Source organism: Bubalus kerabau, chromosome 15, assembly GCF_029407905.1.
Source record: "Bubalus kerabau isolate K-KA32 ecotype Philippines breed swamp buffalo chromosome 15, PCC_UOA_SB_1v2, whole genome shotgun sequence".
NCBI lineage: Eukaryota > Metazoa > Chordata > Mammalia > Artiodactyla > Bovidae > Bubalus > Bubalus kerabau.
The window spans coordinates 30,850,948-30,868,713 of record NC_073638.1 but is presented as its reverse complement, the minus strand read 5'-3'; the positions used below and the strand labels follow the sequence as shown (position 1 = coordinate 30,868,713).

General features: G+C 47.0%; 1 protein-coding gene across 1 annotated transcript in view; it reads right to left on the bottom strand.

Annotated features, from left to right (window-relative positions):
* Positions 1-17,766, bottom strand: part of POU2F3 (POU class 2 homeobox 3) — an 88,003-nt gene that overhangs the window by 16,525 nt on the left and 53,712 nt on the right. Inside the window, exons 4-7 of the mRNA XM_055548385.1 lie at positions 5,881-6,001; positions 5,133-5,137; positions 4,583-4,685; positions 1,470-1,552 (exon numbers count right to left, since the gene is read on the bottom strand). Of these exons, the coding sequence (XP_055404360.1) occupies positions 1,470-1,552; positions 4,583-4,685; positions 5,133-5,137; positions 5,881-6,001 (312 nt within the window). The remainder of the gene's footprint in view (positions 1-1,469; positions 1,553-4,582; positions 4,686-5,132; positions 5,138-5,880; positions 6,002-17,766) is intronic.

Sequence of the window (17,766 nt, the reverse complement as noted above, 5' to 3'; positions counted from 1 at the left end):
ACAAAGCCCATGTCCCACCTTCACATCCAATAAGCTGCAGAACTGCTTTGAGTCAGCTTCCCCCACATCCTCTGTCAGCCCCTCCTTTCTGCCCTTACTCGTTGCTGTTGTTGAGTTACTAAGTCGTGTCTGACTCTTCGACCCCACGGACTGCAGCACACCAGGCCTCCCTGTCCTTCACTGTCCCTTGGAGTTTGCTCAAACTCATGTTCACTGAGTCAGTGATGCTGTCTAACCATCTCATCCTCTACCCTTACTGCTACCACTCTGAGTAGGTCTCTTTACTGCTGCCTCAGGATGATCTTAATAATCTTCCAGTCTTTCTGCTTCTGGTCTCACCCGGCTCTTGTGTTATAAATCACATGAGTTGATCTTCAGAACCCTCTAAGATTTATTCCAGATCTAAGTCTGGGGTGATGAGATTCAGCTAGCAGCAAGGAAGAGGTCTGAGAGCTTAGGACACTGGTGTCCTCGTTTCTATTAGCCACTAGGTGGCACCCTCGGCTCTTCCAGAAGTTCAGTGGACTCCAGCACTGTAAAGCCAGGGGCAATCCACAGGGATCTTAGCGCAGAGAAGGGATTAGGATCTCTGCAGTCATTCCCAGCTCTTCTACACGTCGGATTCTGCAGAGCCATCTCATGCAGTGGTGTAGGGGTTAACTGCACAGGGGCAGCTAAATGAGGGGGAGGGGTGGCAGCTCTGATGTAACTCCAGCTGCTCTGGCCAAGCCACATTCCCTGGTGTGAGGCTGCCTCTGGCCAGAGGAAGTGGTGCCTTTTTTTCTCACTGGCAAACAGGTGCTGTGCGGCACCAGGACAGCTCTGCAAAGGGCCCTCTTGCAGACCTCAGTCTTCCCAACCCAGGGACGTGTCCACTACAGAAGCCAATCTAGAAAAGCAGTTTATATATATATATATATATATTTTTTTTTTGGCCCTGCCACGTGGCACATGAAATCTCAGTTTCCTGACCAGGGATCAAACCTGTGCTCCCTGCAGTGAAAGCGCAGAGTTCCCTGGACCACCAGGGAAGTCCCTCAAAGAGTGGTTCTTAAGAGAGGCCCAGAGATGAGAGACCTTGTCTTGGTGTTCTCCTGACATCAAGCCTGTGGCTTTCTGGTCTCCCCCTTGGGTCTTGAGAGTACCAGGAGGGTGGCGGTAACTTTAGTGTGTCTGGAAAGCTAGCTGAGCCCCGCAGAGCACTGATGCAGGGGCCTGATCGGGGATGGAGTGGAACGCGCGCGTCCAGAGCAGGCTAGCCCAGGAGCTGGAATCTCTGGCTTCTAATTCTGGCTCCACAAGTGACACTGGGCCACTCATTTCCTCCGACTGTGGCTTGAATTTCCTCCTCTGTGTCAATGGGGACAATCCCTTGCTATTCGCTCTCCCCAGAGGGAGAAACCAGAGAGCTTAACTCCATCAAGAGCTGAGAGGTTCCTAGAGGGGAGAGGAGGAGCACGCGTGTTTACCTGGGCTGTGAGGCCAGGCCCCGTCTGCGGGAGGAGGAGCGAGCTCTGTTGTTGCGGAAAGGGGAGAAGATTTGGCTGCAGACCTGGGTGAAAGGGAAAGAACAAAGCAACAAACGCCTAAAATCCAGGCCAACTGAAAGACATGCTCTACGTAATAACTGTCCCCACCCCCCTGCTACCTAACCCCCTCAACCCCCGCCTGGAGCCCTGAGGAGAGGCCCCCACGGGCACTGTCAGGATTGCCACACACAGGTGGAGGCGAATCAGACATGGGGATAAACAGATGTAAACAGCAGTCCCCAAACCAGTCCTTCTGCTTGCCTGCCTGCCTGCCTGCCTGGAGTGGTACAAAGGCTGAGGAGGGTCAAGGAAACCAGCTCTGGGATTTGATAGCCAGGCCTGAAGAAACCCAAGGTGGGAAGGAAATGAGGGGGGTGACTACTCAGAATTCAAGCTGGGGCTGAGGGTTTTTGTTTTGCCTGCAGAAGTAGCTGGGATGGCTAGAGAGGCCTAGCCACATCTGCAAAGATGCCAGGTCAAAGGAACGGGGAGATACAGCTCTAAAGGGCAGCAGACAAGTGCCAGAGGCTCTTGGCAGGACCCAGACATTGTACACTTGGGAGGAAGGGCTAAGAGAGAGAAGGGAAGAGCCCAGGCCAAGCTTCTGGCAACTCTCTCTGGTGGTATGGACTCTACCTGCTTCTTCACACTGCCTGAGGTCTGCTTCCTCCTTCTTGCTCCAGGAAAACTGTCCATGAAGCGCTCTGCCTGGTTGGTGGTCATGACAATGGCCTCCCTCTAAGAAGAGCCACAGCCAGCAACTGTCACTCTCATTATGGGAACAGAACTGACTACCAAAGCACGTGACGGGGCAGGTCACCCCATGCACTCAGCACAGAGCAGAACCTTGGGGTCTCTGCTGTCCCTAAGCTGTTCTGGGTCACTGATGTGTAGCACCTACTGAGGCTGACCACTATACTCTTCAGAACAAAGAGATGCTACACATCAGTGACCCAGAACAGATTAGGGACAACAGAGACCCTGGAGGCTTAATTTTTCCTTGTTAAAATACATAGGCAAGAAAAATAAAATACATAGGCAAATTTGCAGCAACATGGATGGACCTAGAGACGGTCATATTGAGTGAAGTAAGTCAGATAGAAAAGAAATATCCTATGACATTCTTTATATATGGAATATGAAGAGAGATGATTTACCTGAGACAAATGAACTTATTTACAGAACAGAAAGAGACTCATTGGCTTAGAGAACAAACTTATGGTTGCCGGAGGAATAATGGGGGGGAAGGGACAGCTAGGGAGTTTGGGATGGACATGTACACACCCCTGTATTTAAAATGGACACCTAACAAGGACCTACTGTATAGCACAGGGTCTCTGGCTCAGTGTTTTGTGGCAGCCTGGATGGGATGGGAGTTCAGGGGAGAATGGGTACATGTGTATGTACGGCTGAGTCCCTTCACTGTTCACTGGAAACTATCATAACATTGTTAATTGGCTATATCCCAACACAAAATAAAATGTTTTTTAAAAAAATAATAATAAAGTTTAAAAATACATAAGCAAGAAAGCTCCTATAAAGAACCCTGTACTGAGAGTCAGAGGCATGAGTTCTAACAGTGATCTGACATTTACGCTGCATTTTGAAATGTACAAAGCCCTCTCACATGCATTATTTCAAATAGCTCTCAGTAACCTTGTGAGGCAGAGTTTTAGTATGATTCCATTTCTAGGGAGGAGAAAAAGGAACCTCAGAGAGGTCAGGTAAGGTTCTCAAGGAGACCCAGCTAGTAAGTGACTTTTTTAAACCAATGAGTTTTTCTGATTCCAAATACTAAACTGTATTCTCTCTCTGTGTCACACCCTAGCCTCATTGGTTATATGCCTGAGCCAGTTTCACAGTGCCATTTTTCAAAAGAAATAGAATTAACTGTTATCTTCCCTTTCCTATGCCAGGAATAGGATGTACACTGTTTAGTGAATGCAGAGACTCAAAGATTCACTTATGTCCTCATTCATCATCATCATAACACTCTGAGATGTCTTGGAAAGGAAGGATACCTGTTACTGGGGCAGGTGGTAAGGACAGAAGGCAAGATTGCGTTTTCGTCGGGTTCTGGATCTCCAAAGCCTCTCTTTGGGATTTGAACAGTGGAGAGAAGCTTAGACTTCATCACTTTCAGCTCTAGTTGGTGGAGGTGGGAGACGGCGAGGCCGTGCCATGCAATGCCAAAAAAATGGGTTTCTGAAAGACTTACGGAACTTTCTAGTAGGTCACTGGTGACCTCATAGGACCACCTACCATTCGAGGTTATTTTTAAAGATGTCAGAAAAATCCCTCCACAGAACTCCTGGCATATCAAGCTCAAGAAATGTTAGTTATTACTGTGAATATTCTAGTCTGCTTGCTCTTGGCCAACGAGAAGTTCTCTGCGAGGAACTTCCCTGTGGGAGGAAACCCGACAATGCTCTGCATAGCCTGTGGGTGGCGCTGCCGCCCCACACAAATGGAATTCCAGCTCCCCGAGGGCGGGCGTCTGTTTCCACATCCTGAGTCCTGGGGAGGTTTCCAAGGAATTGGGACTGCGTTTCCCAAAGAGCTCCTCCTTCCTTGCTCTGCCCCTGCTCTGCCACCTTTTACCTTCGGTCTCAACTGGTCATGAAATTAAGGAAGATGGGAGAAGGAAGAGGAGAAGGATTCTCAACCTGAAGGGCAAAACCAGGTCCCTTCTTCAGGCCTTGAGCTGGATAAGCCGCTCTTAATACCAGAGGGTAAGCCGGTCACCCACCAACCTTAATGTAGCACTAGTGGTAAAGAACCCGCTTGCCGGTGCAGGAGACATAAGGGACTCGGGTTCGACCCCTGGGTGGGGAAGATTCCCCTGGAGAAGGAAGCTGCATCCCACTCCAGTATTCTTGCCTGGAGAATCCCATGGATTCTCCATAGGGTTGCCAAGAGTTGGATACTACTGAAGTGACTTAGCACACACATGCGCACATGAGTTGGTCACCCACACCCCACACTTGGGTCCCAGCAGGCAGGAGCAGCCCTTTACCGCCCTTGTCTATATAGAAAACCGCCAGGGTTCTCACCTTGCTGCCCAGGCTGGCTCTGAGATAGCAGGAACTGGGAAACAGACTGTAGGTGTCCGGGAACCAGCACGAGCTGCTGGAGTGGGTGGAGGGAGGCCATGTCCTATGCAGGGCGACACAGACATCATAGAATTTACAAGCTGGGAGCGTGGGCTCCATCCACCCGCTGCCTGTCTGTCCCAGGAGTATCCACCGGGAGCTTGCCCTATGCCTCTGTGTGTCCCTGTATTTGGCACATAGCGGCTACCCCATTAATGCTGCTATTGATACACTGCCTGCCCTCAGTCAAGCCGTGCCTTGCAGCCTGTTGTTACTTAACCTTGACTTGTTATTTAACTTTCGTGTGTGTCAGAATTGTCTCCCAGCTAGACTGATAATGCCCTGAGGACACAGACTGTGGGTATTACCCATCTCTCAGAGGTTTACCCTAGAAATGACATACAGTACACACTTGTCTTTTTAATCTCATGCCATTTGATTATACTAAAAGCCATTTTCATCTTGGCTGTTTCCAGGGTCTAAGCCATTCCTGGAGGAAGAAGCCTGTTACTTGCTCTTAATAAAAATGCTTGGATGAAACAGAAAGTCCATTTCCCCTTGGGGTTCCTCCCATTAGCCCCTGCAAAGAGAAATACCAGTCCCAATATCCAGGGACATGGGAGTCCTCTGTGATCTGGACCCGCGGGAGTCTATGATCCCCACAGGACCGAGCTTAGGTCTGTGCACAAAGAAAAGACTTGGTAAATCCTTGCTGAAAAGAAGTGAAAGAATAAATGCACATTCTATCCTTAAATATTTCCAGGGAAGTGGTGGCTCATTCTTCCCTGGGGGAATCCATATCAAATCAGGGACTCACCCTGTGGACATCCAGCCTTCTCAGACATTTGTCATTACTATTTCAGGAGCCCCTTTATTCCTTCTAGCTTGACAAACTCTTGAGGAAGAAGAATGGGCTTAGTGGGGACAGAAGTGCTCTGTAACCATAGCTGTCATCGTGGGGCCCCACTGAATATGGCTGGCAGACCCCAGCCTTATAGCTGTGAGCCCTATCATTTTGGCAAGACAGGCTGCTTTTCCTCCCAGAGGGGTGGAGACCTCCCTCTTTGCATAAGTAGCCAGGCTTCATCTTTTTGAGGATTGTCTAGTAACCCTAGCCCCACCTCAGACATCCAAGTTTCCCTGCAGGGGATTCTTTGGCCCGATCTGGATGCACTGAGAGCCAGGTCCAGAGGTGAAGCGTTTTGCAGGAGGCTTGCCTGAAACTCACTGGCCCACTGGGACTATTAGGGCTCCCCGACTTGAGCTGGCATTTACCCCAGACATTTGATTTCCGGGCATCATGGCAGGTCCTTGACTCAGGTGGCATGGTCGATGAGAGAGAGTCTGCTGCAGGGAGTCGCTGAGGTCCTCAGTTTTAATCTGTAAGCAGAGGCAGGGAGGAGAAGCATCAGTTCAGGACCCCTCAGGCAGAAGGAAGGGGAAACTCGGAGAAGGCGAAGGCAGGAGATGTTCAACAAGCCCCGAGAGTCAGAAAACTCGCGCAGCGCCTATTTGGGCTGCAACTTGATTTTCCTGCCTGTGTGAGTCCTTTAGGTCGGGGCAGCTGGTAAGGGACAGAGTTTGAGAGGCTCTCAGGGGTAAATGTGCTCAACGGGGGGTCCACCTGGATTGATTGCTCCTGAACACCATGGCCTGTGCTGGTGTGTACAGCAATATACGTTCTTCCTCACTAAAACTCAAAAAATGAGGAATTTTTGTAGTGACTTCAAACATTTCTTTCAGATTGTTAGATGATATTCTTTTTGTCTTGGGGGTGGCATGTTAGGATTTCTTTTTGGACATGATAGTGTTCCTCAATGGTATTTTTACTCCATTTTCTTTATTTATTTACGGCTGAGCTGGGTCCCCACTGCTGCGCAGGTTTTTCTCTGGTTGTGGTGAGCAGGGGCTGCTCTCCGGAGGCAGCGCACGGGCCTCTCTTGTTGTGGAGCATGGGCTTTAGAGTGCACTTTATAAAGTTTAAAAAAAAAAGGAAAAGGCAGTTCTTTTCCAATGTCCCTTATAGTCTGTTTTTTATTTTCCTGGTCCACAAAATCCCAAAGTCTGGGAACCAGCTTCCCTCCATTCCCCCATGTTTTCTACTAACCTGCCCTCTGTGAGCTGAGTTGCTTTGGCAGTCAGCTTCCTTAGCCATGCAGCTTGGGTGACAGACCTTGCCTGTCTCCCTACAGGTGGGGACATGCTCCCTCACAGTCACTGCTGAAGTTGCAGCCTGAGGGGCCTGTGGTGGTTTCCACACTCTCTCCAGCCTCTACCACCCTTCAGTGGCAGCACCAACCACCCACCTGTGGGTTTTCCAGGTGTCCAAGGGCAGGGCAGGAAGTTCTACCTGTGCCCACCCCTTCTCCCACCCTGAGAACAGCTACCCTCTTGCAGCCTTTCAAAAAGTCCATTGTGGGGGTGGAGGGTGGGTAGGGAGTATGCAAGGGACTCTGAATTCATATAATACAGCAGGGAGTTTGGGATCCAGACAGAACCTTATAAAAGACATGGCGGGGGTGGGGTGGGGATGGGGGTCGGGTGGGTACGGCTTGGCTGGAAGCTCTTGTCCATAGGAATCTTGGCTGAAACCATTTTCTTGGTCTATGCTGGGAATATCACTGACATCCTGGAATCTTTCTTGTCTGCATTAGTTTAACACAAGTCAAAGGTTCAGACTAACAGCTCTACTTGTGCTCAACTGCTGTGGGAAAATGGTGCTTTGGATCACTAAAGAAAGAACTCCTTTTGGTTGGAGAGTTAGGAAGATCTTGTTGAGTGACACAGACCAAGGGGGAGCCCACATCCTAAGTATGGTACTTCGTACCTAGTGGGAACCCAATGCGTGTTAACTGAATCAAAGACACAGAGTCTCTCTCCCCATCCTGCATCGGGATACAGTGAGGAAAACATCGAACAGGGGGCTAGAACCTGTTTCTAGTCCTAACTCTGACCCTAGTTCACAACATAACCTTGAGCAATCATTTCGTCTCTGTGAGACTTGGTTTCCCCATTGCACATGATTTTTCTTTCGCTCCTCCAGGTTGCTACAGCACTCTTAGGTAAAGCAGATCTAAACAGCACCAGGAAGCCCTGCTTGTACCACAAGTGATAAGAAGATGGTCCTTTTGGGGATGGTCTTTATACATCTTTCCTCTCTTTCCTCACCTAAGGAGACTGTTCTGGAAACTTAAAAGCAAAGAGGAGGAAGTCAGAGTGTCAGAAAACAGCCTCGTGGGGGCAGAGAGTCAGACATCCAGAAAACTTCAAAGGCACTGCCCCCAGGAGTGATCTCCAGAACATCCTCCATCCCCACCCTCAATGCCCTTCAGCTCTCCCCACCCACCATACTTGGCATCTCCATCTAAGAAGCTCCGGTGTCCTAGTTCTTCCCCCAGAAGTTAGAGTTTTCACATCCTAGATTCCGGGGAAACATTAGTTAGCAGGTTTTTGAAAGCTCAAAATAGATGATAAACTACTTATTTCAGATCACCACCAAGCTCAAGCTTTGCTCAGAGAGGAGATTTTACTTAAGCAAAGCCTCCCTTCCCCACATGCTTCTTTTGCAGCCCCCTCGTGCTCCCGGGCATCCCTTATCCCCAGTGGGGATAGGTGAGACAGGATGGAGGAAGGGAGATGGAGGGAGAACATGGAAAATCGGAGCTCACAGCACGCTGGTGGAACCGCCGCAGGCAGCTTGGCAGGGCTCCAGCTCGGAGGCAAGTGGCAGGGTTCCTTTATAGACTCATTATGCGCAATGGGGAGATAAGAAGGTGCAGCTATGACAGAGCTTGAAAACATGTGCTTTGCCTCCAACCTGAGTGCTATCTGTTAGAATCAGTGCCAGGTCTTCCTGCAACACTTAATTTCAGAAACCAGCGCCATCATAAAGGAAAATGCACCCTTTCATCTGCTTTCTGGATCAATTGCCCTCCATACTCTTTCAGGGGCCCTGCCGACCTCCCACTTCTGAAAATGAGGTTCCTGATAGCAAAACATCCCCCTGGGTGTTAGCCTGGGGGTGTTCTGACAACTCCGTGTGTTACTCTTCTGAGTTTTTGCTTTATTGACACCTTATTCTTTCATTTTTCATCATTTACTACCCCTTGGGTATGAGTTGCTGATGGTGAACCCCAAAGAAGGCAATCCTAAACAAACCAATTTGAAAGACAGCAAAGCAGAAGACTTTTCCTGTGACAAGTTCTAAAATCTCCGCTTTGGTCACTGAGTCTCAGAAAGAGCTGAACTGGACTAGGAGGAGGAGAGACACGGCAGCAACTCTGTCTGCCTCCCATGCCCCTCCCGCGCCCCTGCACACTTCTCTGATTACTCTCTGAGGGTTCAGAGGCTAAGAAACTAAGAAATCAAGTCCCTTCCAAATCCCAAAATCCCTCTCACGGCTGTTAAATGGAAAAGACTGGAGCCTTTCCAGGCAACTGGGTGTTGGCTGTGGATCGGGACGATGAGATAGAGAGACTTCTGTTGGATCCCATTGACTTATAACGTGAGAACCAGAGGCTAATTGGACAAAAACCCAATTTCCCGCATACTTGTGAAAACCCCACCAAACCCACAGCCTCCCTGAAACTGCACAGATCATCTGCAGGGTCCCTTTGGAGCGTCTTTTCACGCCAGTAGATTAATTCTCCAGGCCCTGTTGCGATGGACCGATCCCTGGGAACATGAGGCACCACAGAGGGCTCTGCCAGGTCAAGGCGCAGTCAAGGCCATCGATCACTCTGTCCATCTATTGGATACAGTTAGTTAGTTTAGGATCTTCTCCACCCCACTGTGCTGTGCAAAGGTGTTACACTGAGTCTTGGGTAGTGACCAGAGAGGTAAAGAGGTATCATGGGTGATTATCTTTTCTAATCCCAGCGAACTCCCTGACATCACCTGCTATAGAAAGCAATAAATAGTCTCTTTCTGGGAAGAGAGAGCCCTTTATGATGAATTGGAAACCCTTCAAACATTCCTTACTTAGCTTCACCTCCCAGTCAGGAAGTTTGAAGACAAGTGCTTATCTTACTATCTCATGGAGACCAGGAGTGCTTCAGAGATGAGTGTAAAGTTATACAACAGGACACTGGCTAAACCCTGACAAGGGAATGGTCCTCTGACCCTCCCCTGGCACTCTTTCTACAAAACAGTACTACATACTTTCCAGGGATAAGAGAGAGAACAGACTATAGGTGATGGAAAAGGTGATGCTGTGGTCCACACATACACTTGAACCTCCTTGTTAAGCATCTGATGGGGCATGGGGGGCTGGAGTACTTAGCCTTAGCCCCCTCCCCATGACATTTCACATGGCCCTCTCCTGGGGGGAAAACAGCCCGACACTAATGAATATATCACTGGTGATGAAAATGATCAAAGCTGTAGTGCCAGTTGCATAACTCGTTTGTGGAAAGTGTTTCATAAACATTTCACAAGAAGGAGAATTTCAAAGCGTGAACATCTCCCAACCTGCCTTCAATTACAGGCAAGATTTTTTTTTTTTTGGTTGTTATTTCTCCCTGCCCCCCCCACCCCTTCTATACTTCTCCAGAGCAGTGAGGAAGAGTTTCTGTTTTGTAACAGATCTATAAAAGGGTTGACAAACATTTTGCTAATGAACAATCCTAAAAATACATTCCAAGTAGTGGAATGGGGCAGGCAGGTAACTCAGATGAACAAGGCTGAGAGTCCCCTAAGAGATGCTGACTGTGTTTTTGCCCAAGAGACTCTCCTTTCTCCATGGCTCTTGACTGCTTCCCATGAGTCCAAGGCTCCCACCCTTTTGGGTCCCCGTGGGAAGTGCCTGGGGAGAAGAGATGGACTGGATGAGGTCTAGTCAGGTCTATGACAGACTAGCCTAGATGCACCTTCTTTAAAAAACAGTTTTGTGGGTGTTTTCTTTTCAATTAGGTGTGCTGGGTCTTCACTGCAGTGCGAGGGTTTTCTCTGCTGTGGTCAGTGGGGGGCTACTCTTTGTTGCAATGCACGGACTTCCCATTGTAGTAGCTTCTCTTGTAGAGTGGGCTTCCCAAGTACGTTAGTGGTAAAGAATCTGCCTCCAGTGCAGGAGATGCGGGTTCGATCCCTGGGTCATGAAGATCCCTGGGAGAAGGAAATAGCAACCCACTCCAGTATTCTTGCTTGGGAAATCCCACTGACAGATGAACCTGGTGAGCTACAGGCCATGGTGTCGCAAAAGAGTTGAACATGACTTAGCGACTAAACAGTAAGAAATCTTGTTGTAGAGCACAGGCTCTAGGCATTCAGGCTTCAAGAGCTGCAGCACACGGGCTCAGCAGTTGTGACCCACTAGCTTAGCTGCTCCAAGGCATGTGGAATCTTCCCAGATCAGGGATGGAACCCCTGTCCCCTGCATTGGCAGGTGGATTCTTATCCACAATACCACCAGAGAAGTTCCTAGATGTACCTTGGCCTATGCACTTTGGAATCTTCTCTTGGGCAGCACTGAACTTCTAGACAAAGAGTGATGAAATGAGTAGACATGGAGTCCTTTAATAAACATACAATTTCTTAGGAGGGTGGGGCCGCTTGGAGTTGTTCCTTCCTGAAAAGAAGCTTTCCATAGAGGCCTTCTTGTTTTTCCTGCTTGTACCTCCTCTGGAAATGCAATATGCTTATCAGTCCTGTTATTTAATGCTTTGGCTTCAGTTCTTAGCACATAGCACTGCTAGTACTGACACATGTCTGAAAAAACCCCATCATTTTAAGCCCATAAAAGTTTTCTTCTCCCTCTGGCATATAGGTCCGTGCATTCAAGTTTAAAAACTCTAGGAAGGGGCTGTGCTCTCTGGGAGGTCACATCCTCATGGATTATTTTCGGTGCCCAGGACTTGAACCACTTTAACCACTGTGCTGCTTTCTAGCCCTCTGGGGACACCAGCAGCATCTGCTTCCAGTGAAGCGCTGGATTGATGCTAGCTCTCTTTTTAGACCCTGATTTTTTTTTTTTTTTTTTTGGCCTCTCCACTTGACTTGCAGGATCTTAGTTCCCTGACCAGGGACTAAACCTGGGCGGCGGCAGTGAAAGTGCTGAGCCCTAATCACTGGACAGCCAGGGAATTCCTAACCCTGATCTCTTCTGAATCAGAGTCTTCTAGTTATTCTGGCCACCTACCTGGTCGACAAGAGGCGTGGAGTGCCTCTCTGATTCTTTGACTGCGAAGGAGTGCCACAGAGTACTGTTGATTCACCCCTGTAGATGGCTGTTCTGCCCCCCAAATAAGTGAAATGGCCAGAAGAAGGGGTGGGGAGGGCTGGGGCTCGAAAGGCTGAGCATGGAATCAAACTCTGAAAACCTTTTGCTAGTGGCTATTCTTGGGAATTACCTGATGTGTGAATGCTGGTTATCATCGCACTGGGTTCTTCTGCATACACTGGGCTGCCTATCATGGAAGGACCTTGTGATTCATTTCAGAGCAGGGGTTGGGGAAAAAAGAACACATCCAGAAAACAAGCACAAGGCTCAGAATTAACCAGGAGACCTGACTTTGGGCTCCATGTGTGCCTCTAAAGACCTGCATGATCTTATATTTAGTTATTTCACTCATCTCTCTAGGCCTAGATTATGCATCCATGAAAGGAAGAAAATACACCAGATGGAATCTACTTAAGAAATTTGTCATGTATAAAAGAGAGTTGGAGTTGACTTGTGAGCACACAGGTACGTTTATTGAGTCACTAGACCCATTTCGGAGGAGGCAATGGCACCCCACTCCAGTACTCTTGCCTGGAAAATCCCATGGACAGAGGAGCCTGGTAGGCTGCAGTCCATGGGGTCGCTAAGAGTCGGGCAAGACTGAGCAACTTCACTTTCACTTTTCACTTTCATGCATTGGAGAAGGAAATGGCAACCCACTCCAGTGTTCTTGCCTGGAGAATCCCAGGGACGGGGGAGCCTGGTGGGCTGCCGTCTATGGGGTCACACAGAGTCGGACACGACTGAAGCGACTTAACAGCAGCAGCAGCAGACCCATTTCACTAGACTGAGGCTTAGAAAAGTTAAGAAACTTGCTAAAAGTTACTTCCTGCTGATAAATCTGGGATTTCAATCCACATCTGTCTGAGTGCATAGTTCTACATAAACCTGACTACCATGTGTGATAAAACCACAGACTCTTCAAGGCAGCTTTGTGCAGATTGCTGTCAAGTGCATGGCAGACATTCAACAAGTGTGGATTCCTTCCCCTTCCCATCAGAACTCACAGGAAGTGTAGATGCAACCTGGTTCAAATGGTTCATTTTACAGCTCTGACTCTGATTTCTCCAGAGGAGAAATCACCTATCCGGGCAACCCAGCTAGAGATGCAGTCAAGCCAGGTCTGGAGACCAAGTCAGGGCCCCTAAGAACAGGTCTCCTAACTTTCCACCCAGTATTCAGTCCACTCCCCTACACAGTGGCATGACTCTGTCTCCTGTTTCTATCACTCTGGGTTTGTTGCCCATTCTGGCTCCTGAAGTAACTCAGTAGTAACCCTAATCCCATTGCTCTAATAAGATTTAATCTCAGTCCTGATTCAGAGTTCTCCATTACTACACAGGGTAAGGTTTAGATGCAGATAAAGCACACATCTACCTGATGTGTAACCTGATAACGCTTGGCTTGGGAACCAGCATTTTTATATTCCCTTGACTTTCACACGGACAAACTAACTCCAGGGGGGTTGACATTTGCTCTTTTCCTCCCTCATCATGAGGAAGAGAGGTGGGACAGGGAAAGAGAAGGCTCAGACACACCACGGTATTCTCACACTACTGTATATTGCACTCTGGGGTCCAAAGGAGACTGTGCACACACACAGCACCAACCTGCAGTCATGAAGTGCTACATAGATTAGTTCCAAGAGCATCAGTTCAAGAAAGGGAAAAAGTAATATTTTAAAAATACTTTAGGGCTTCCCTGGTGGCTCAGTGGTAAAGAACCACATGCCAGTGCATGAGACACGGGTTCGATCCTTGGACCAGGAAGATCCCACAAGTCACGGAGCAACTAAGTCTGTGTGCCACGACTACTGAGTCTGTGTTCTAGAGCCTGCGAACCACAACTACGTGCCACAACCAATGGGGCACACGTGCCTAGAGCAAGTGCTCTACAACAAGAGAAGTCACCGCAATAAAAAACCCACACACTGCAAATAGAGACTAGCTCCTGCTCACCACAACTAGAGAAAAGTCCATGCAGCAACGAAGACCCAGCACAGCCAAAAATAAATAAATACAATTATAATAAAAATAAAAGTACTTTCAAATGGATCATCATTTATTCTTCATGATAACTCAATGAGGAAAATAATCTCATTGAACCATTTTTACAGATGTAGGAACCAAGACTAGAGAAATTAATAGGCCCATCACACAGCCAGGAAGAGCAGAGCCTGACTTTCTATTTGGATCTTTGGGCCCCAGACCCTCCCTTCTTTTGCCCATATCACTCTGTAAGGCATCCCATTCTGTTTCCACCCAGAATTTCCCACCTAAAATTGAACTTGTTGACTTCTGCCTCCTCGGTGGGCCATGCTGTTTTCACTGTGGTACACAGTTGGTGTACAGGTTTCCACAAGTGGAGCCTGGGATTTTTACATGGATGTGGGGCTGACATAGTGATCAAAAGTAAGCTTTCAACAAGTCTGAATGGGATTCTCTTTGGCATCCCCTGGGGAACTGCCTGTGACCTGGAAGCCTGTCTCTGAAAGGCTGAGCGTTGGCTATAAATGCAAGTAAAAGGCTTTCCCTGGTAACGTTCATATTTGAGAATAGTCTTCTAAGTAAGGCTGAGGTCCTTGTGTCTTGTATTCTTCTGGTGCCCTGGATAAAGTGATGTGCCTCTGTGGCCCTCTGATCCCACATCTGCTCCAGTAGCACTGGAGCATATGGTCTTCTAAGTGGTTTCAAACATAGCTTTTTCTGCCCCATAAAGTTCCCCTTCCCAGTTTAGTTCAATAAACATTTAGTATGCACCTGTTGTATACCAAGAGTAACTGTGACACAAAGGTGAACAGGGACCTCCCAGACCAATTAGGAGATGGCAAGTGAAAATGCAGTCACCTACACAGCCTGGCTAGGAGGGGAATTTGGGGGAGAAGGGATACATGTATGTGAATGGCTGAGACCTTTGCAGTCCACCTGAAGCTCTCACAGCATTGTTGATCAGTGCCACTCCAATATAAAATAAAAAGCTTAAAAAAATAGATAAGCAATGAATTGAGGCAAACAAAAACATCACCTACAGTGCAATACTGAAGGCAATGGGAAGGCGGTGCTGCGGTGGTCACATGGGAAGGTTGTGAGTTGCTTTGTCAGGGCAGAGGACAGATAACCAGAAAAAGAGGGGTGAGATAGGAAGGTTCCAGAGAAGAGAAGTGGGAGCCTCTGAGGAGCCTTGAAGAATGAAGGGGGGTTCAGCAGAAGGGAAAGCAGGGCACGCCAGGAAGTGGGAGCAGCTTGTCCACAGTCACAGATAACGAAACGACTTCATGTTCAAGAGCGACGAGCAATTCAGCGCTGCCACAGCGTGGAGTGGGAGAGGCCGGGGCAAGCGGCCAGGGCCTGATGACAGAGGCCCTGTGGATCATGCAAAGAAGCTGAGGCTGGACTCGGGGGCAAAGTGTAACTTGAGCAAAGGGCAGGGACATGTGAGATTTTCACCTAGTTAGATTATGCTAACAGCTGTATGGAATACGGATTTGAAGAGAGGATACCTGTGAACAGGGGAATTAATTAAAGAGCTGTTTATCACGACAGTCTAGGTAAAGAGCTGCTGAGGACATGCCTAAGGCCAAAACAGTAAGAACAGAGAGGCAGATATGGAATGGCAAGCTTTTAGGATCGAAAATATATTTCCGCCCCTAAAGGTTTATCCTCTATAACAAAGGACTATTTCAGGAATTCTCGTTGAATGCCTGCAGGCCACAAAGAACCAACAAAGAAAAAATTCTAAAAGACCAGAGTCAATCCAATTGCTTAGAACAGACACACGGAGGGCATTGGGGGTTCCAGAAGGTATTCACTAAGTCAAATATTTATGTAATGTCCAAATTTTCAAAGGTAATTCTTCATTTTAAATTAGAAAAAAAATATTAATAAGATTAAAAAGAGAAAGAACTCCAAAGTTCAGTGCTTGAGTTTGGAAGATTTCAGTTCCTAAGGTATTCAAGTTAGTGATAGTTTCCTTATTTACCTGGTGAAAGAAGTGTCTTGAGACATTTAGGGGCACATTTTCTAAATAAACACACATATATGCAGATAGATATGTTTGTTGTGTGTGTGTGTTTTTAAATCAATAACTGAGAATCCATCTCCTTCTCCTGCCATAACCTGAGTCATCGTCTACCAAGAGGCCACACCTGGATGTGGCCTATAGCCCTCACCTATACCTTTCCATGAAGTTCTACAGTTTACAAAACACTTTCAAACATATCAGTTTGGTTGAGTTTCAGAATATCCCCATGAGATTAAAAAGGCAAGTGATGCTATTCCTGTTTTACTGTTAAGGAAAACAGGTTCATGAAAGGTAAATGATGTATCCAAGGTACATGGCTGGTTAGCAGGAGAGCTCTGATTTGAACTCAGGTTATCTGATTTAAAAGTCAACACATCTGTCAAATTTCTAGGATTTTCTGAGGAAGCTTCCCAAATAAGTGGATTTTCAGTCCCTGAAATCTATCTCTTACAGATCCAAAGACTTTATTTCAGTTTTAGATAGCTATTTATTGGTTTCTTTTTTTTTCCACTTTCCAGTATTTTAATGGGGATTGCATTATCTATAGATTAATTTGAGGGAAATAGACACCTTTATTACAGTAGACCTTCTAAATTATATAAATTTAGCCTATTATTTGAATATTCTAATTTCTCTCAGGAATGTTTTATAGTTTTTTAGAAGTATTGCACCTCTAGGATTTGATTTTTCTGATACTGTTATAAATGTGTTTACAGTTTCATTTTTAACTTGTTTGCTGTGGAATATAGGCATACACTTGCTTTTCATGTACTGATCAGATACTCATTAACTTTATTACATGCACTTATTAATTCTAATAACTTCCTTATAAGATCTTTTGAATTTTCTATTTACATAATTTGGTCAATAGTTTTCTGTGAATAAAGATAGTTTTACTTTTTTCCCAAACTTTACACTTTTTATTTTTATTTTGTACCTTTACTTTATTGCTCTGGCTTAGACTTCCAAGATAATTGAATAAAAGTAATGGTAGTGTATATTTTTGTCTTTTTCTCCATGTCACATGTCATCATTAAGTATGTTCAGTTCAGTTCAGTTGCTCAGTCGTGTCCGACTCTTTGCGACCCCATGAATCGCAGCACGCCAGGCCTCCCTGTCCATCACTAACTCCCAGAGTTTACTCAAACTCATGTCCATCGAGTCGGTGATGCCATCCAGCCATCTCATCCTCTGTCGTCCCCTTCTCCTCCTGCCCCCAATCCCTCCCAGCATCAGAGTCTTTTCCAATGAGTCAACTCTTTGCATCAGGTGGCCAAAGTATTGGAGTTTCAGCCTTAGCATCAGTCCTTCCAAGTATGTTAGAGGTTGGTATTTTTTTGAAGATATCCTTTATCAGATTAAAAAAAAATTTTTTTTTTCAATTTCTAGTTACTGAGCTTTTTAAATTTTAAAACCATTAATGGGTGTTTAATTCTTTGCCAACAAAGGTTCGTCTAGTCAAGGCTATGGTTTTTCCTGTGGTCATGTATGGATGTGAGAGTTGGACTGTGAAGAAGGCTGAGAGCCGAAGAATTGATGCTTTTGAACTGTGGTGTTGGAGAAGACTTTTGAGAGTCCCTTGGTCTGCAAGGAGATCCAACCAGTCCATTCTGTAGGAGATCAGTCCTGGGATTTCTTTGGAAGGAATGACGCTAAAGCTGAAACTCCAGTACTTTGGCCACCTCATGCGAAGAGTTGACTCATTGGAAAAGACTCTGATGCTGGGAGGGATTGGGGGCAGGAGGAGAAGGGGATGACAGAGGATGAGATGGCTGGATGGCATCACTGACTCGATGGACATGAGTCTGAGTGAACTCCGAGAGTTGGTGATGGACAGGGAGGCCTGGCGTGCTGCGATTCATGGGGTCGCAAAGAGTCGGACATGACTGAGTGATTGAACTGAACTGAA